The sequence below is a fragment of the Protopterus annectens genome, chromosome 11.part0 (assembly GCF_019279795.1).
Source record: "Protopterus annectens isolate FY-2018-M chromosome 11.part0, PAN1.0, whole genome shotgun sequence".
In the NCBI taxonomy this organism is placed as follows: Eukaryota; Metazoa; Chordata; order Ceratodontiformes; family Protopteridae; genus Protopterus; species Protopterus annectens.
This window is the reverse complement of record NC_056745.1, coordinates 859,122,971-859,144,746: the sequence shown is the minus strand read 5'-3', so window position 1 is coordinate 859,144,746 and position 21,776 is coordinate 859,122,971. Positions and strand designations below refer to the sequence as shown.

At 36.2% G+C, this 21,776-nt stretch overlaps 1 protein-coding gene across 1 annotated transcript in view; it reads left to right on the top strand.

Annotated features, from left to right (window-relative positions):
* Positions 1-21,776, top strand: part of LRIG3 (leucine rich repeats and immunoglobulin like domains 3) — a 201,159-nt gene that overhangs the window by 109,419 nt on the left and 69,964 nt on the right. The window contains exons 4-6 of the mRNA XM_044088274.1: positions 13,007-13,141; positions 16,800-16,943; positions 21,282-21,425. Of these exons, the coding sequence (XP_043944209.1) occupies positions 13,007-13,141; positions 16,800-16,943; positions 21,282-21,425 (423 nt within the window). The remainder of the gene's footprint in view (positions 1-13,006; positions 13,142-16,799; positions 16,944-21,281; positions 21,426-21,776) is intronic.

Sequence of the window (21,776 nt, the reverse complement as noted above, 5' to 3'; positions counted from 1 at the left end):
CCATCCCACAAAGCTGCATAAGCATTCAGAAGCTGAGTTGAATGTTGTAAAATTTCAGTGCATTAACAGAAAAGTACAGGCTTTCAATATTTAACAAATGACATCTCTGTCTCTCTCTCTTTTTCCCTGTTATACACTCAGAGATACAGAAATTTGCATCTATGTGTGTGTGTATATATATATATATATATATATATATATATACATGTGTATATATATATATATATATATATATATATATATATATAAAAATATATATATATATATAAAAATACACACACACGCACACACACACACACACACACACACACACACACACATATACATACATACGCATGAACGCACAATCACATCAGACTGAAGGATGTCTCTGTGTAGGATTACAACATCTTTACATAATGGAATACTGAGTGCTGTCCTCCCCTTCAGCATGTCAGTTTTATTCAACATCTTGTTTTTGTAGCCAGTGCCATAGGAATGCAGTTATGCTTATGTATTTATAATGTTTACCACAGCACAAGTAATTAAAGAAAATTCTACTGCAGAGATGTATGGCATAACAGATGGCCTATTATACTACACTGCCCACAAAGAAGAATGGTGCTGAAGTGCTTGTGTTAGTGTGTATAGTGTGGCACACACTCCGTGCAGCTGCATGGACAGGTGTTGAAGGGAGCAGTCAAAAGTATGAGTAGCCCACTCACTACGAACATATCTATCCTGTTCTCCATCAGTGAGCATCTTTACTGGTTAGTCAGTATGGTTTTGTATTATGGCCAGCACTGTGCAGCCACCTTCATTAGTGAGTCACCCCTTGAGAAAATGGATTATAATGGAATGTCCATTTGCACTTCGCCATGCTATGCAATAATAGGTGGCACAAATCGAGGTTAAATCCCTTATGCTGATTTACATTATGCAGGAGTATTGAAGGTTTGGAACTTGAGAATTACACTAACCTGTCAGCAGTCACTAGTAAAATGCTTGTTTATAAACCATAGTATTGTGTCATTAAGCTTCCTTTGTGGTCATCTGCGTTTACTTCAAAGGCCTTAACTATGCTATCTACTTTATTATTATGAAGTATTTCAGTACTGCAACAGGGCACACTAGATATTAACTGGAATGAAATAGGCAACACAATAAACATTAGTAGTGTTTTATTCCTGTATAATTTTCAGTAGGAGTGTGTTAAATGTTACCAAATATGTTGTTTTTTTCCATAAAAGTATGTACAATTAAATTTTGTCTTGTATACATACAACTTGATTTTCTTTTGTAAAACAACTGAAGTACAAATGGATAGTTAGGAAACTGCTACTAATTTAAACAATTTAACATCTTTTAAAGAAATACAGACAAGAATGTGCTCAAGAGTTGACCACTCAGCTGCCTTCGAAAAAAAATAAATAGACAAGCATTTTTTTCTGTCACTACGATATACATCTAGGACTATTTTCTAAATTATGTGAATGGCCATTGCGGGCAGCAGTACAAGAAAAATGTGTTGTTTCATTTACTTTGTCATATTTGAGGGGGTGATCATGTGAACTTCAGGAACACATCAAAGTACATTGGTAATCCCGTCCTGTAGCAGGATGGTGCAGTGGTGCCCCTCCCCCACTGGGTATATTGCAGTGGCTGCACACACTAAGTACAAAGCCACATGACAGACCTATTAAATTGCAGTGTACTGTTTTGTTTGCCTAGTCACAGGAAACAGATTGTTACTGTAACCTGTTAATGAAAAAAAATATATATATATGTATATACACACACACACACACACACACACACACACATGTATATTTGCTGCAAAAATGAATGTGAAGGATTGTAGTTTGTTTTGGGGGAGCAGGGGGTGCACTCATTTATATACCAAAGTCAAAGCTTTGATTAGGTAAACTCCTTACGAAACAGATAGTATATATGAATGAAGAGTGCTTCCTCACTTATACTTGCATTTACATCAAAAATGGCCAAGTGGGGTGAGGGATGCTGAGCTAGGAAATGGAATAGAATCCCTGATAATCACTTACTGCCAAGTAACATTACTTTCACCTTCCTTTTGCTCAAGTAGTCCTAGTCAAGTAATATACCTCTGCTGTCAGTTTTTATTTTTTATTTTATTTATTTATTACTGTTTAAGGGCTACTAAAATAGTGTGCCGAAGGAAGTATATTTTCACTTCTGTGCTTAAAATGGTGTGAATGGATACATAGAAATATGGTAGGGCCAAGCCAATGGTTATCAAATAAAATGGTCTGTCCAGAACAGATAGTGTCAGGATGTATGCCACTGTTACCAGTATTAGGGCTGGAATCAATTTATACCGCCACATTGAGAAATTCAACATTGGATTTAAAATATATTTTCTGTGTTCTTTTACTTTAAGCATGGGTATTTATATGCTGCAAAACTGGCGGTACTTCAGTCCTTGCTTAAACTCATTTTTATATTCGGAGTTTCACCAAGCAGCACTGTATTTTTTCTTTATGCCAGACATTTTCTTTGAATTACAGCATGTAGTAGTAAAAGCATTGCGATTCCTCCCTTCCCCCTATGTTCCTATTTTATGTGGAAATTTCTTAAACAGCTTCATGAAGTTTTTTTTTTTTTTTGTGATGTGTGAAGATACACTCATGTATATCTTTTTCCTTCACCATGTTATTGTAGGGATAACACTGGAATTTATCTGTAGACCCTGTACACATACTGTAGTGTGGTCATTAAACTCTGTGGTTGCACCCTCACTCTATTCCTGTGTTGACATTACCTAAAATTTAAAAATTTATTAAAAGTCTCTGTGACATCAGTATACAAAAGATGGTGTTTTACAAAGATTTTATTAAAAAAAAAAAAAAACAGTGCAACATATATTTAGAATAATTGGGGTGGGGTGCATCATGGTGCTGTAAGCATCTCGTGCAGAAGTGCAAAATATGGTGTAAAACTAGTTAAATCTAGACTTTACCACAGAAAACTATTCAGAAAGGGTAACTAATTACCATAGCTTAAAAATTATAAGAAGGGTTACCTGCACAGTGTGGATGGGAAACATTTTCTCTTACATATTATGTACGATGTTCGGAGAGTAGTTTGATATGAGATGTGGTACTAAGGCAAAAGATTCTTGTGTAAGTGCAACTCCTTCAGAAAACATAAAACTGTTTTATACTAGGCAGTGTTGAAAAATGTTTCCATTTGAATGACATTTCCAAGATTTTTGAAATACACTGCAAGGTAGCTTTACTATGCAGGAATTGGCATTTTGAAGCAGTAAGAGGCTTACCCTGATTTGAAATTACTGTTAAGCCATAATAAATTTTACTGTTTGCCTGTAGATGTGAGATACAAGAGTAGTTGTATTGCAGGTTATAAGGGGTTTCTGTCTAATGCAGTTCTGTATGTTGGCAAACAAAGCCTGTACTGTTGGGCTGTGTTTATAGCTGAAGACTCACATTACAGTTCAGAAGGTGTGCATTTAGGAAATTGCTGGTTTCTACTGTGGTGTGCTTTCCCTGCAAAGCTGAATGCTTTGAGTCACTCCAGTAATTGCCATGTTTAATACCTCATTTGTGATTACCCTATAAACAAAACAGTACCATATAAGCAACAGCTGTGTAATCTGCTGTCTAACCCTTAGCATTAATTGGCATGAAAATTTGCTGTCATGACACCTGGAAAAACAAATTCTGTAATTTGTTTCCATTTAGTATGAATGTTGCATTTACATGTTGGGGTTGAAGCAGCATTGACACCAAAAGGAATGGAAGCGCTGACATTGTAAGCTGGCATGTTTTTGTAAATGTAATGTAAATTTATATTGCTTTAAAAGGCACAGTGTGTAATTTACCCACAAAATTCTGATTGCATTTTGAAGCATGCTTAAAAGTTAGGATTTTGAAGTCGTCAGTGTGTATATGTAGATATGTACGTATGTATAATGTGTGTATGTGAACATCTTTTAAGGTGATTGTATTAGATGTGCCATGTTCTGTAATGCAGATATTGCTATAGGCTAACATTGCTGTTCTTTCTGTGGTTACTTGCTTTTAAAAATAGTAGCAGAAAAAGTGAGCAAACATTCTTTTTAGACATTTATGGTATAATAAGCCAGCAAATGGCACAATGACAAATCGGGAAACATTTTATTTTACAGTAGCTATACTTTCATAAAGTGGTATTTTTGTTAGATGCTGTCCTTCATTACTCTGCTGTCCAGTAAGTGTTGACTGATTCAGGTTTCATCCCTGAGATATAAATTCCATGAATGTTTGATTGCTGTTTCATAAGGAAAATTATTGATAGTGCCTTTTTATGTGCATGGCGGCAGTGATCCAGTGTCCATGTTTTTCATGGTTGCGCTATGCATTTGTTTATGTTTGTGTTATTTATCTAATTGACTTATCTGGGGAAACACAGGGAAAGTTTTTTTTTTGCCATTTGTAATGCAAGCTTCTTTTCTGCTTTAAAGTTTCACTGCACACAGTGGGGAACACTTTGTACATTTCAGTGCTGTGTGATTGAATGAGGTGTTCAGAATAGAAATTTCTTCACAGAACGCATTGAATTGTTATACTGATGGTTTATGCACTTGCCACAGAGAGGTGTGACTGGTAAATTGGGGTGAATCATAAATAGGGCTAGAAGTGTTGTTTTTACTGTATGTGTCATCTGTCTTTTAGCTATATCTGTGTTATTTTTGTGAGGTTCTTGAGAGTTTTATATGATGAGAAGGGTCCCAAAGACAACTGTTGGCAGAAGTGAAGAGTTTTTAACTTTATCTTGGTCATCATTACCATACTAATGCCCCTGTATTCCTAAAAATAGGTTGTATTTTCCAATTTCTCCTTCCTATAGTGTGTCAGTGGGGAAGAGATCGTATTGATGTTTTTTTTTTTCTTTTTTTATCCAACACTTCTACTTCCTCCCCATAATGCACAGTTTATTCCCAAAAGCTGATTTTGCTTCACCTCAGCGTTTCTTTCAGTACCTTGTTTCCATTGACTTAGAATGGCAATACCCTACATTAGTGCTTTCGTTGAGCCCCACCAAGACTCACTGGACTTTTTTATGGACTCTTATTTGAATTTGTTACTGGCACCCTCCTAAACATTTATGTATGGACTTTTTGTTGTTGTTCTCAGAAATAGTATCCAAATGTGCTAATTCTGTAATAAAAACCTGTGCCTTGGTTGTAAGTGCCCCTCTGTCAGTCACTCACTGAATCATTTAATACATATATATATATGTGTGTGTCTGTGTGTGTGTGTGTGTGTGAGAGAGTTTGTGTGTGTCTGTCTATATATATATATATATATATATATATATATATATAAAGATATATGTAGATATATATGCATGTGTATGTGTGTGTGTATATATATATAAATTCCAAAATCCAAGCGTCAGCAGAAAAGCAGGTGTAATAATGAAGCTGTCTAGTTAAAAACATACATTTATTGGAACAACAGATAGTAAGGTAAGCACTTTCACAACTAAAATTGCTTCCTCAGACCTCACAAATACATCACTTCCTTTTAAACATTACAAGATTCAAAATAGTCAATAAAGTCATATTACATCATTTAAAGACATATCCAAATAAAATGTATCAACTGCATGTTCAAATACATACTGGAATAATGCTAAAATATACTAAGCCAAAAAAATAATAAAAGTCTTATAGTGAGGTTCAACACAGCCTAATGTTTCCTCAGGCTCCTGCCCCTTAGTCTTGCCGTAATGGCTATATGATCATTTAATCCTTTCCCTAGATATGCTTTCAACTTAATAATCCATCTCAACTCCTTATTTTCAGTTCTGTTAGAGATGTCACCTAACCTATCACCTTCTGGAACTAGTTCCAATACATTATATTTAAACTGATGTGCTTCACCCATTGTCAGAGTATGTTTTGCTGTAGCACTATAAGTATGCCCCCTCTTATAACAATAGAGATGGTCTCTAATGCGTTCACGTAGTCTCCTGTTGGTTTTTCCCAGTATACCATGGATTTTGATGGTTAAAGGTTTTTTGAGGTGACATAGTTCATATTCAGTAGAGCATATAGAGTTGATTTGCAGTTTGTTGCATATGATTTTACACAACAATGTGTTTTTATTTAATGGTGTATATTACCATCAGTTGTTGGGCGTAGCTATGGACACACCATGTGCCAATAGCTATGCCAGCATGGTCATGGCAGAATGGGAGTCTCAATATATGTTCCCCCACCCTTTAGTGACGAAACATCTTGTCTTTTATAGACGTTTTGTCGATGATTTATATTTCATATGGGCTGGAGATGAAGTTGAGCTAAGGGATTTTGTTAATTACATGAATTCCAGCAATGAATTTTTGAGATTCACTGGGAAATATTCACCTTATAAAATTTAATTTTTGGATATATCCATTTGTATTGGAGATGATGAGTGCATACACACTGACAGATATACCAAAGAGTGCTATCAGCGTTCTTACTTACATAGGACCAGTATGCATCCCAGCCACATATTTGAAAATGTCATAAAGGGGCAGGCGATGCGCTGCTCCAGGCTAACTGATAGGGATGATAACTGGCCCTTAGAGGTTGACAGGCTGAAGAATGACTTCACCAAGAGAGGGTATGGGGTAGATGAGATCCACAAGATAGGCATGGATGTAACAGCCATGCAGACTACTAGAGCTAGACCATACCTCTCAAAACCCACTAGGTACAACAAAGCCTCTGCCATGATGAATAATCAAGTTCCATTTATTTTTGCCTATACACGAGACAATGGGGCAATAATGAATATCCTAAGAAAGAACTGGCAAATACTTCAGACTGATGCCCAGATTGCTCGAGTAGTGGGCAAACAGCCCCGTATACAGTATAAGAACATGAGGAATCTTAAATGTAGGCTTTGCTATCGCACTTTGAATCAAGTTCCCAATATGCCAACAATACAGAGCACAGTTAAGTGTGGACATTGTAACTTCTGTGAACACATTTTTGAGGGTAATGAGTTTCAGCATCCAGACACAGGGAAAACTTATATTTTTCGGATGGGAGCTGATTGTAATAGCAGGAATCTTGTATATTTGTTTAGATGTATATGCTGTTCATCCTTCTATGTTGGAAAAACCAACAGGAGACTACGTGAACGCATTAGAGACCATCTCTATTGTTATAAGAGGGGGCATACCTATAGTGCTATAGTGAAACATACTCTGACAATGGGTGAAGCACATCAGTTTAAATATTATGTATTGGAACTAGTTCCAGAAGGTGATAGGTTAGGTGACATCTCTAATAGAACTGAAAATAAGGAGTTGAGTTGGATTATTAAGTTGAAAGCACATCTAGGGAAAGGATTAAATGATCATTTAGCCATCATGGCAAGACTGAGGAGTAGGAGCCTGAGGAAACATTAGGCTGTGTTGAGCCTCACTATAAGACTTTTATTAATTTTTAATTTTTATTTTTTTATTTTTTTTACTTGGTATATTTTAGCATTATTCTAGTATGTATTTGAACATGCAGTTGATACATTTTATTTGGATATGTCTTTAAATGATGTAATATGACTCTATTGGCTATTTTGAATCTTGTAATGTTTAAAAGGAAGTGATGTATTTGTATTTGTGAGGTCTGAGGAAGCAATTTTAGTTGTGAAAGTGCTTACCTTACTATCTGTTCCAATAAATGTATGTTTTTAACTGGACAGCTTCATTATTATACCTGCTTTTCTGCTGACGCTTGGATTTTGGAATTTTTATTTATTTATTTAACATTCAGGTGTTTTTTTCGTATATATATATATATATGTGTGTGTGTGTATATATATGTGTATATATGTGTATATGCACACATATATTTATATTTGATAGTTATCCTTTTGCAACACACTTATTTTTAAATAATAGCTTTGAATGGCATGATTTGTCATATTTGATGACAGATTCCAAAAGATGATAATGTAAGATTTTACAGTGATGTACATAGAGACCACAGAATCAGATGTAGATAGAGAACAATGTTAGAACTGCTTAAAGTAATGGTTTCTTTATTGGTGGAACTGGAAGTTTCAGACTAATGTCAGGGTAGAGCATATTTTGCAGAGGGGTAAAACAATGACAGTTGCATTTAGTTCTCCTTGAAGTCTATGGGAATGAAACAAATGGAGTTACATGCAGTCTATATTGGGAGGAGGGGCTCTTGAGTCCCACTGGAATCTCACTGCATGTATTTCAGGGTAAAGCCTAATGTCTGTTGACAAGGCTTGTTAATTTCATTGAATATGTATACTGAAGGATTGATTTGGGGTACCGTTGCTGAAGAATGATACCAATATTGACCTCATTCTTTGCTTTTGTTGCCCACAGTTTCATGAATGCAGTTTTTCTTTTTAATCCCCACTGTTTTATCAGTGCAATTTTTATGATGTACCGCAAAAAATAACTAACTAGCTGGACATAATAATAAAAATAATACAGTTTGTACAACATTATATGATGAATTCAGAAATGCTGTTATAAATCAATAAACATATGCAGACTTATTGAATTTATTTACTTGCTAATTTATCAGGATTGTCCATTTGGTTACAGATGTTTTTTTACTTGTGTCCCAGGTAGAAGCACCTTTCAATAACAAGCATAATGCAAATAAGTCAAGAATATCAGTTTGTCAATAATAAAGATTGTTTGAGGAATTCAGAATACAGAACTATGGCACGAAGCTAGCATCACATGTTAGCAATCATGTTTGACAATGTTTTCAGTGCAAGATTTTTAAACATGGTTGTTTGGAAGAGGAAGTTGATCCAATTAACATCATGCATCATACCATGAATTTGATAATATCTGTAGTCAGTGCAAGATTTCTAAACATTTGTTTGGGAGAGGGAGCCAAAGTTGGGAGCATGGTCAGTTACAAGTCTAATGAGCTTATGCTGTGGTAACATGATTAATATGTTTTAGTAACCATTAACATGAGTACGTCAGTAGTGGAAACACAGAGTAATTCATAATCTTGAGATTATTTCACATCTTCATTTTAACATTACAAATTTTATATATGTGTATATATATAAATATATATATATATATATATATATATAAATATATATATATATATATATATATATATATATTTATATCTGTGTATATATATATATGTATATATATATATATATATATATATATATATATATACATATATCTATATATATATATATATATATACACACACACACACACACACACACACACACACACACACACACACACACAAGTCTTAACTATCAGAACCCAAGCACAAGTCTAGAAGGTAATCAAGGGAAGGGAGCTCAAAAACTTGATTACTTGGGAATTGCATTAAAAAAGGCATGGGAGGAAACTAGATACAAGCATTTTTGCAACATTCTATAAATAATAAACGGGCTAATACAAATTTGCGGAATAAGCAAATTTATACTTTCAAAAAAAGATTGCAGCTTATAAACATGGTTTTGTTACCCAAGCTTTTAGGTACAATTCATAGTTTCTTAGGTTTATAATAAGCTAACAGCCACCAGGGTCTTTTCAAGTCTAGCCGTGCAACCCAACACAGTTTTGTTCCTTGGAATCCCGTTTGGTGTGGTGTATTAGTAAAGAAGTAGCTAAGGGTTATGTGGGGGGGTGGTATGTTAGTTGGGAATTAATGTACTTACTGTCAGTCTTTGTCCATCAGAGACATGGGGACAAGACCAGGGGGAATTTGCGATTTCCTATCCAGTGATTACATTATTCTTTTGAATAGGGTCAGTGGTGAACTCTGCTTCACATAGATAGCGAGTTTATTCCATAGCAGTGAGATCGTTTGAGGCACATATTAGCCCCTCCAGCATGTTCTGTTTATGTTGCAGGCAAAGTAAAGGTTTTTGGATCTAGTGTTTCTGGTGCTGGTTGTTTGTGGATGTGCAAGAGATCCATCAGAGCTGGATCTGAGGATGCCTTACAAGCAAGGCATACATCATCTCCCAGAAACCTGTAGAAGACTGAGTACAGAGATAGGATCTTAAGGTGATCTGTGCAAGACAGAGTATTATTACTGTGGATTCTCCTGCTGAAGGACCTTTGAGGGTGATCCAGCTGTTGCAAATGCCTGGTTAGGTACATTCCAAAGGGGGCACTGTACTCGATAGGTAGAGTAGTAGTATAACTTCTATGGACCTGGATGCCATGTCCTTGCTTATGAGCTGGGCAATATAGAATGGTTTTCTTACTATCTTGGTTACGTGTTATTCAAACACCAGAAACACCAGATTACTGTCTGCATATGTTTGCAGATTCCTATCGTGTCAACTCTTATTGGTGTTTTATCGATGAAGTAATTAGCTTGGGTGGACAACTTCCCAAAGGACACTATAATAACTTGTATTGAGTTTTAATCTGTGGCTTTCACACCAGTCATTTGTTTGTGTTCACCCCTCTTGTAGGATGTTGGTGCCATGGAAGGAATTTGATTGGTCCCAATTTACATTCATCTGTGAACGTGGTGACTCAGGGGTTTCACATTAGCCTTGACTTCTGAGAAGCATATGCTAAGCAGGAGCAGTCTCAGCGTGGAGCCTTGGAGTACTCCACTGTACCCAGTCTTTTGGTGGAGGTTTTCTCACTGTTCTTGACTTCATGGGTCCTATCTGTGAGTCAACTGGCAGTCCAGTGAGTCATTTAAGGATTTATGCCTAGGTTGGAGAGTTTGTCAACCGTACCTCCCTGGGGTATTGTATTGAATGCCTTGGCCAGGTCAGGGTAGGTGCTATGCACCATTTTCAAAACATCCATAGCCGTGGTGACCCTATCATAGAAGTCTACCAGGTTAAGTAGGCAAGACCTTCCCTAAACAAAACCAAACTGTGATGGGTCCAGTGTCTGTAGGTTGCCAGTGTCTTTGTTGATCATTTCTATGATGATTTGTTCTATGGCTTTGCATATTGGACTTGTCAGACTGAGGGTTCTGTAGGGTGAGTCGATGGTCCACCCTTATGAAGAGGGATAACCATTACGGTTCACTGTTCTCGTGGCACATAACCAGTGCCTCAAGTCATCCTGCTAGGTCATGTTTTAGATGATTTAGGGGGCAATTCAAACCACTGCTCTCATTCTTACTAAAACTCAAGTAAATAATTTCAGTAAAAAAATTTTAAGATTTCTGTGGCATCCAAAGACACCTAAAGCAGAATACAATATTGCCACATAAAACGTGTGATAGTAGAGGTATTAAGTCACTGGATTTAGAAACTTGTGCAAAAGCAGCTTCCATAAATGGAATAGTACACTGGATGTACAGTAATTATGAAGCCTGTTAGAAAGGATTGAACCAAACTTTATTCAGCTCAAATAGAATGAAGATTTTTTTTTTTACCCATGAAAAAAGTTGTAAATAATATATATGGCTACTGGTCAAAATGATACAAGTTTAACATTTATTCACCAACAAATTCATGGTTTGTTAAAAAAAAACACCAGAAATGTTTATATGTAACATTTGGATACCAAAAAAAAAGATGTTCAGATCATATTCTCATGTATGGTTTGTTAAAGTTGTCATAGTGAAAATTTTCCAAGCACAACAGTAGTTTTTATATATTTAGTATGTACCACAGATGCATTTGCTGGTATGTATTCTTAAATCCAAAAGGCAGTTTGGTTGCGAAGAGTTGACTAGTTCTCATAAGTAGTTATAGTACCGGTTTCTTGATAACCATTGTCAAATTGCCTTAAGTGTAATACATACTGTACCCACACAATCATTTCTTGGGACTTGTTCTGACTGTAAATTGAACAATTTTCTTTCGCATTTTACATCTGTTACTGGCTGCATTTTTTATTTACACCACAGACATGCACATTCCTGATGTGTGATATATTGTTTTGATTAATTTCACCACTTCAGTAAGATGTGTTTTCCATGGTTTGATTTGTTTCTTTGTATAACATTTCTTATTGGTACAGTAAAAGACCGTCTTGTTTACATATAGGTACTACACTTTTCACAAACTATCATTTTCCATGATTTGGTAGAATAAGGACAGTACGTGGTAGAGATAAAGAATGGACTCCTTGCTGACAAGAAAAGATGACACCGTCACACAGTGGTGACAGTGAAACACAAGTAGAATTTCATGCATATTCATTCTGACTACGTTACAGTAGCGTACTTTGTTTCGTTATGTGCGCCTTTCTGTGAATTTACTTGCTTAGTTCCTTTGTGTTGTGGTCTTTTTATCTGAATGCTTCTAGTTGTCCAGGACTCGTACCCTCTTCATTGCGTGAATTATTATACATATCTTCAGTGAATTGTTGAAACTGTTCTTGTCATATTGTGTAACCTTTCTGTCATTTAAAGATGAGAGAATATGTGCAGTTTTTTGCCTGAAGGTTCAGAAGACCAGTAACAGCTTCGTGTTTTCTGGTAGTGTATGGTGCAACTCACTGCGTACTATATGTTGTGTACACATAGGTAGTTTTTAGTTCATTCAAAAAATCAAAAGTTTTAGCTCTTCCTCCTGATTATGTTACTTTTTTCTGTTAGTTTCATATGCTAGGTAATTTATGGAAGGCAGAATTGTGCTGCCAGTAAGGATTCAAACATGACCAAGTTTCTTGTGTCTTGGAACTTGGTATGTTATTTAGGAGGGGTATGCTGAAAGCATGTATGCTAGATGAGCATCCCAGAGGTTTGCCACACCGTGCAGGAGTGAGTTTTACCTAGTTTCTAGCACAAACAAGGTTAGCGGATGCAGTTTGAGATTGATCCCTTTTAACTGGGAGTAAAATACTGGCATAATTTAATGTAATTTCTTATTATGTCTTTTAAGTCCATTCTGCTGTATACTTTTTGTATACCATGAAGAAAATAATTTAGTGTTATACTGTTGTTACTGAGTTATCAAAATGATCACATATATTGTGCGCATGTATATTTTTGGCATAACTATCTGTTTTTCCCTTTAAAATGTTTTCTTTACAGAGCAAGCAACAAGATCAGTGAAATCCTTCCTGAACAGTTAAAACCATATGAGGCCCTTGAAACTTTAGACCTCAGCAACAATAATGTTATGGAATTGTCCTCAAAATCTTTTCCTCATCTACAACTGAAGAACTTGTAAGTAACTTTGCAGTCTTTCGATAGCAAGAGTATGTAATTGTTCTTTTCTGATTTACTTTATGCTATGAAGTAAAAATATTCATGAAAAATGCGACAGGAGTAATTTCACTAAACAGAGTTATCACCAGTGGTATAGTGTGATTTGGAGTATTTGATATGAAGCTGGGGGCAATTAATATCTATTTACTGCACCATGATAAGGATGGTGGTTTTAATATTGCTGCTTTTGCTTTTGTCAGGCTGCATGGCTTTCTAGTTAAAAAGGATGTTGAAACTGCCCTTCCCTCTTATATGATAGGATGAGAAAGTGATTTTTGTTTGCCAACATTTTTATATTGTTTACTTTAAACTCAAACATTTTTTTAATTAAGTGATACAAGTAATTGTATTAGAACAGGTTTTCAGAGTTGTGTGTGCCCCTTTAAGTCTTCTAAGCTTCATACACTGAGCAGTGAGGTAAGTGAGGGTAAAGGTTGAAGGCCTAGTGTTTGAAAGCTAGTATAAAACTCGGGTTTAGTAAATTATTTCAAGATAAGTTTTGGGCACTTTTAGAGTATAAGCTTTCCACTCGTTCTGCACCAGTCTTAGAAGAGATTAGCCTAAGTTTAAATGCTCAGAGTACATAATTCAGAAAGCTTAGACAGCGTCTGGCTTAATACAGCATGCATAAACATTTCTGTGGACTTGGCAGTATGCATAGTTCATGATTTATTTATGCAGAACACTTTGATATATAGCATCTAATTTTTCATCCGGTTTCTTTATGGACCTTTTCATAACACAGGACTAAGGCACATTATTAAGTTACTTTTGCAAACTGCATCGGTAACAGAGATTTGAATGTGAACTGCTTGTGTTTGGGAGTTTGTCTGTGTCTGCCTTTGTATGTGGTGTCACATACTCTTACTTGTAAGCCTGTAGCTTCACCATTTGGAAAAGTAAATATCCTTTACAACTTCTGACTCCTCCCATTGTACAGCCTTCCTAATAAAAGTAATGTTTTCAGATGACAAAACTTTTTCTAAATGAGAATGTATGGGTTTAGGTGTAAGCACCACTTAGTGATCTGTCTTCATTTACTGTTTATAATACATTCAGCTGAGATATTGGTTAAAGTGTGGCATACATTGTGACGATTTTTTTCAGAAGTGTGTTATGCTGTATATACCAAGTATGTATTCGACCACTTTTGGCAGTTATTACAGAAGCAGATTTGAAAGCAGATAAGAATAGCTTGGCTCAAACAGTCTGCCCATTTTCATCTCTGTTTGGTTATCTACAGAATCTACTCAAGTAACAACCTTTCCAAAGACTTGTCTTCTATGTGTTCCATAAATGCTTGAGTTTTGTCAAGGTTTTCGACCCCCTCCCTCTTCAGGTTCATGAAGACTGTTTCAAATGTCCAGCACCCTTTACTTGGAATTGTACTGTATCTTCATCTTGGTCTGGCATTCTGAGGTTCATCCTTCATAACCGAAGAACTGAGGGTGGCATCATTAGGACAGTATTGCAGATAAACCTTTCTCAGCATGCCCTCATGCCCCCACTCCTTATTTTAAGGTGGTAGCCACCATGGACTGTTTTACTATAACTGAGTTAAGTGTCATGCTGACTGTATGTGCCTTTTGACATGCATGCTGATCTGCATCAGTAAAACATATTTCTACACATTATCTATGTTGCATGATCAGCTGGTCAGAGCACGCATATTGTAGAAGCCCTACAAAGGGCAACATTTGCATGTAGTTGTACTTAATTGGAAACGGCACTTTAAATAACATGGTTAGAGTGTTTAGAATGCAGGACTTGTTTCCATATTCAAACCTGTTCAGGTTGTTTTTGCAGATGTGTAGAGGTTTGCAGAGTGGTTAAGCTGTGTTTTAATTTTGTACAGTAGTAGTTTGAGGAACATGCTGTGTTACTTTCTGGATGTGAGGACTTTGAGCTTATGTAGGGGATAGCATGTACTTTACAAGTCCTAGACAGCACAGCTTACAGTAGTATATTTCACATTGGATAGGCAGCGGTCTTTGTTATGATTTCATGTTAGTGGCTTTGCACTTTGATATATTAGTGTCTGTCACTGTTATGCTGTATGTAAGGAATTGTGAATGACACCCTCAAAACACATGGCTGGCATGTCACTGCTGGGGGTACTTCACCGACTGGAATGCAAAATGATGTTCTTATGCAATCTTTTAATAGTTCCCCATCAGATCAAAGTTCTTACTCTCTAGTGCTGTGGTTATGTGAGCAGTAATGCTGCAGGGACAATATGCTTATGTGCCACATTATTTTTTATTTATGCTTTTGCTGACTGGGTTTAGTCCCAATAGGCCTATGTCCTCTTTTCCTGGGAAGCCACAGGTGGTATGATACTGAGTATGGGGAGGTTGGTCTTGGCACTGTGGAAAATCCCCCCAGTCTCTTTAGTGCCTGAAGGTGGCTGCTGTCATTGAGAGGAGATTAAACATGTTGAAAGCAGCAATGAGAGTCCATTTGTCAGAGTAATGGAGATTGAAGAAGCTGGGTTTGATGGTTACATTTTGATAAACTTATTGAAAGAAAGAAAGTGAGCCAGCAGATGAAGTACTGTTTTTATGGGTAAACTGCATGGAAAGATGCTTGATCTGTAGGCAGACAGCTTTAGTGGAGAGCCGCGGCTTCATTTCCAATGTAAATGTTGCCCCTGAGCATGCAGTGGTTGTGCGGATGGCCAAGTATTTTTGCAATGCAAGGTGGCAGGGGAAATGAGGTAACAAGTCTGGTCACTGGAGCAGCTGATTCTTTGGGCATGATCTTGATAAAGGACACAAAGATAGCAGTTTATGGTAGACAAAACCGTATGGATGCTGTAGCTGCTGCTTCTAAATCCTGTGTTAATGTGGCAAGAGATAAGCTACAAGCAGTTTTGTGCAGTGACTGTGAGAGATGCTGACAAAGACATACAGTGGTAAGAAATAAAATTATGACTGGAGTAGTAATAAACATGTACAGTATAGCAAACAAATTTTTTTCCATTGCAGCTTTTGTTTTGCTATTACAATATGTTATTATAGATGACAGAGTCCTTAACTTAGATTCAGACATATTTTGTGAAATAACTTTTGCTGTGGCTGAAAAGTTTGTGAAGTATTGTGATGATATTTTTTGGAATCTTTGGAATGAATATGTGTTTCAGAACTTGAATATGCAGACAAAAATGAAACTGTTCAGTTTAGAGTGAAATGACTAAGCATGGTTTAAGATGGCTATTTTTCAAGACAGTGTCAGAGAGTTCATGACATTAAAAGAATGCCGAATGACTGCAAAGTATGAACAAAGGACATGGGAAGTGTGGTTTTCAATGCAGGTGGAACATTGGTTTAACATTTCATCCAAAGGATGACACAACTCAAGAAAGCATCATCCTCCCCCTTAGGTTGCAAGGCTATGTCAGAAAAGAAAAATAATAAACTAGTAATACCAAGCTGTAATATGCTTCAGTAGTGGTTAACTTGTATTGGTGCACTTCTGCTAATGGTCAGAATCTTGTGCAAAATAAAGTTTCTTACAGAAAACTGCAAGATGTAGTATTTCTAAGCTGATTATCTAATCCCAGCATTGTTATATTTGTCATTGCATGATAAATAACTTTTTTTGTTTGTTTTTAAAGGTATCTTAACAATAATCGCATAGCTTCAATGGAATCTGGCTGCTTTGACAATCTGTCCGGTACCCTGCAGGTGTTGAAACTGAATAAAAACCGAATTTCTTCGATACCTCCCAAGATGTTCAAGTTGTCTCAGCTTCAGCACTTGTAAGTTTCTCATCATTGTGTTTGTCTGCTGTACTGTCTTTTTTTTCTGTAAGCATATCAGTTTACAGCTACAGCAGAGAGTTGATTATCTGAATGTTGATAATCAGAAATGTCAATAAACCGAACGCAGCCTTTCAAAATTTTTGTGTAGGAAAATCATAAAGTCTGAATATGTAACGTTATACATATTAGCTTATGTGTGTTTTTTGAGCTTGTAGCCCACTCGTGTGTGAAAAATATTCTTTATTGTCCACTGGAATCACTGAAAAGCATGCAGAAAAAAACAAGATACTGTATACCTAATTAAGTAGTAATCTATTGTTGGAGTGCAGTCTGTGTTGTATTTACACAGAGTTGGAGCTAAACCATAAAGGTGAGTTTTTGACTTGTGGGGTTAGAGGCTGGCATTTTGCATTTTTATGGGTTCTAACTACAACTTGGAATTTGGCTGTTTTTGTTTTAGATAACTTTTTTTATTTATTTTATACTTTATTCTGTACAGTAAGTGAAGCGACTCTGTTTTAAAATGCTTAGTTTTTGCAGTTCTGAGTGTCTGAGGAAGTGTGGTGCTTTTCCAACAGTGAGGTGTTAGAGGAAATGTAATACGATTCTTATAACCATCTGTTGCAGTATGATTTCTTATCAGTCAGAATTACTGGTACTGGGTATGTCCCTTCTGATTCAACTTACAAAACCTTATGAGTGTTCCTTAGTCAGGCTGGACTCCTCTCATATCCGTGGATATTGGATGATCCATGATGTAAAAGGAAAGCAATCCACACCCTTTTTAGTTTTTGGCACAAATAAATGACCCAGTTATCAGTCCAGCTGTTTACCTTTCTTTTCTGGGAACATTGTTAAGTCCCCAGTCTGGTAATGTTTTTTGGATGAACACTGACCGTTCCCCGTAATATCATCCTGAGTGGGAAGCTTTCCCACATCAGAGTGGATTGGTTCTCAATTTAGTCAGACATATAGAACATCATATCCTTTGGCTACAGAATAGAATTCGTAACCTTCAGCACAGCTTGTCAGCTGATGCATTGACCTAAGCTGCACCCGTAAGAAACCGACCCATTCCTATAGGCACTAAGTGTCATGCTGGTTAACCTATAGACAACTGATGTGAGTAATGAGCTAAAGTTATTTAGTAAATTGCTAATATTAGCAGCTTGAATGTTTCATTAAGTAGGCACGATCAGCTACAGAATCTTTGAATATTAATAACTTCCGTTAACACGCAGTAACTCTTTATATGACTAAAAGGTTATTCAGATGGTATCTAGATAATAAAATAATATTTGATAAATAACATTTCAGGTATGTGAAAACAGTGATCAGAATATAATTTGCATTATTTTTAAGACTATGACTGTTATTCAAATCTAAACTTTTTTTTTGAAGGTTGCACCTGAATGCTTAATAACATAGAATATTATGACTGGGTCAGTTATCATAGCAAAGTGAATGTTATTGTGTGGATGTGGATGACAAGACATTAACTTTGAGAGCAAAGGGAAGGAAGGTTGAAGAGGTGAATGTTGACATCCAGTTTGAGAACATGTAGTTACTTAGTTATGGTAAGAAAAACCCAGGCACAATAAGTACATGGAGCTTTACTTCTCCATGTACTACCTGTTAATTAGAGAGGGAGAAAAATGTATGAGCATTAAGTGTGTTTTAGCCGCTAGGATGCAGTTCTTTGTAATACAACGAACTGTAGTTGCTTCAATGTACTGTGACATATAGAGAAAAATGGAAAGGGACAATATAGCAGCACAAAAGCACTAGGCTCCGTCACAGAGAGAGTAGCTGGAAGGGTTCTATCTTCGTTTCTTTAACAGCTTTAAAAGCTACAGAACTTTTCATGCTGCCACCCACAAAAAAAAAAAAAAAAAAAAAAAAAAGGAAACATGGCAGTACAAATGTTTTATAGTTTTTAAAGTGTGTTAATTCTTGCTGCTCTCTGTGATCTCTGTGGTGTATACTGTTCATGTTTACTCCAAGACTAGAGTGTAGCTGTGAAGAAAAATGCTTAACAAACTGTTAATCACCTTTCTTGCATCAGAAAGGTACTTAAGTTTGTCTTTCTCATTTTTGGAGCTTAATCACATTACTTGATTTAGTACAGTTTGTCTTTTGGCTTTTCCCGGTTAGGGGTCGCCACAGCGGAACTTCGGTCTGCTAATGATTGGCAGTAGATTTTAACAAACACCGAGGTGCCAGCTCAACGTCCAACCTTCAACGAAGGCACGCCCATTTACGCATGTCTTTCGAATGCCACCCAACCACAGGGAGGACATGCAGACTCCACACAGAAGGCACTCCCCGCACTCCAGCCGAGAAACTTTATAAATTGCAAATGATTTCTGTAGATTCTTTGTATTCTAAGGGGATTTGACTATTAAAGAAGTGTAATATTCAAATAAATTATTCTGTGCAAAGTCTGCATGCCCACCCTTGCATCTCTTTCAGAGTTTCCTTGGTGCTGTGATTTCTTCTTGTATTTCAGAGAAATGCTGTAAATGAATTAGTGATTATTCAGAATGTAGTACATGTTGTGTGTGTCAGTGTGTCTGTGTAAGATTGTTTGTCTATACCTCTTGTAGTGCACTGTTTTGTCATCCAAAATAAGCTTCTCTGCCTAATGTCTCATGAGTAGTAGAATAGACACTGCTCCATGGTGTTGAAATGGATAAACTGAGTACTGATGAATAAATTAATGTAAAATAGCAGATTGAAACTCAGTAGCTTATTTTATAATACAACCTTAGAATAATGTGTAAGTTACAACACAATATTGTTATTGTTATTACATTATAATTGTTATAAATGTGGCTGATAACCACAGAAAGAGGCTTGGCTATGTAGATAATGTATTAAAACTACGTGCTCAAGAGTTTCATCTCGTACTTTAAGCATCTTCAAGAAACACATTCAGTAGCTTACACTAGTTAGTGTCATTGCGAATTAACTCCTTTCTAATTCATTCAAATTACATCTGTTAAGTGAACCAGTACAATATTTAAACTATATTCATATAAGGATTTGTTCTTCTGTTGCATAGAACATTATTTGTTAGCGTTTCAGTTTTACATGATACAGTACATTAAAAGCTGGTGAATACTTGCACCAAGGGAGCTTGCTTGCTGGGTTCAAAGACTGGAGCTTTTGAGTATGATGGAACTGTTTCATACTGCCATATAGCACGTTCACAGAAAGACATACTGCCGCAAACATGACTAGAAGTCAAGCGGTATATTTGACTAGAAGTTGGGCATTGAGTTTGGAGCGTTAATGGTAATGGAGTTACAAGATTACTTGTTTACTTTTTTATTTACTGGGGGAAAGCACTAATCATAACATGACTAAAGGCAAGCCCAGGGTGAGTTACATTCAAAATGGTAACAACAAAAATGTTTAAGTAAAACAGTCCTAGATAAAAAGAAGACACAGAACAATGCACATGCATATTGAAAGATTATGTACGTATTTACATAATGCAGGGTCCACATGTCACGGGGAAGAACTGAGGTAGCAAAAGTGTATGATGAGAGGAATTACACAAAGAAAAAAACTTTTGTAAATTGTAATGTTTTGCATTCTGTCATTTACATTAATAGATAATGTTTGAAATGAGGCCTGAATTTGGATGATTGTGGGGAACTTGAGAAAGGACTTGATTGCCAGAAATCTTGTTGTTTTTATTTTTATAAATTTAAAGTTCAGCTCTATTTCCATTTTGGTTTAACTGTGACATCAACTTCTGAGGTAGTCATGAGACTGTTTTTCAGAAGTGCCAGAATTCAGGGGTCATTGACAGTAGGTGAATTGATCTGCAGATTGTCTTGTAGATGTATGGGTGTGCGTATGTGAGTGCGAGCGTGCTCGCATTCTTCCCCTGAGTGGACTGGTGCCCTGTTCAGGGTGAGAGCTTATGCCTTGCGCCCTTGAGTACCAGGCTAGTTTCTGGCTCCCCAAGTCATTAGATTAAGTGGTAATCTGAGAATGAATGAATTGCAGTTGTACATAGTTACAACAGCAGTTGAATCACCTCCTTACTGTTTTATGCTTTCTTTCTTTCTTTCTTACTTTTGTGTGCTGTAATGTGACTGATATGACAGCTACATAGTTGTTTATTGACTTTAACATTTGTGAAACATGGAGGGGATAACATTGTGTAAAAACAGTAATTATACTTATAGTGACTACCTGGTGTTTCAGCTATTGTATTTGTTTCCCAGATTTTGAATGCAAATAATACAACACAACGGATCTTCTTAAGTTGCATTGTATTTTAACATTTGTTCTATGTTGTCTTTAATGTTGTTAATGCAGAGAACTGAAAAGGAACCGGATTAAAAAAGTGGACGGCCTTACGTTTCAAGGTCTAAGTGCCCTGAAGTCACTTGACATGCAAAGAAACGGAATTAGCAAACTCATGGATGGAGCTTTTTGGGGACTGAACAATATGGAGATCTTGTAAGTTCTGTTTACTTTTAACTTTGTAGAATTATGTTTTGCATTCATAGACTGTGTAGACTGTAGCTAGATTTTTTCTCCTGAAACAGAATGTATATGTTTTCTGTAGTTTACATCTCCCTGCTGTTATCCATTCTGAGTGCATGGTTTTGTCATCTTGTTAACCAGTTCCAGTTTCTGTTACTGACCTGAACAAACACCAACGTCTGTTTCCATTTTGTTGATATTAATGTGTGCTGCTGTATGATGCTGTATGATGATGGTGCTTCCATTAATCCACTGTTTTTAACCTTAAAATGACTGCTCGGCAACAATACGTAAAATGATTTTTAAACACTTTCCTTCCTTTAA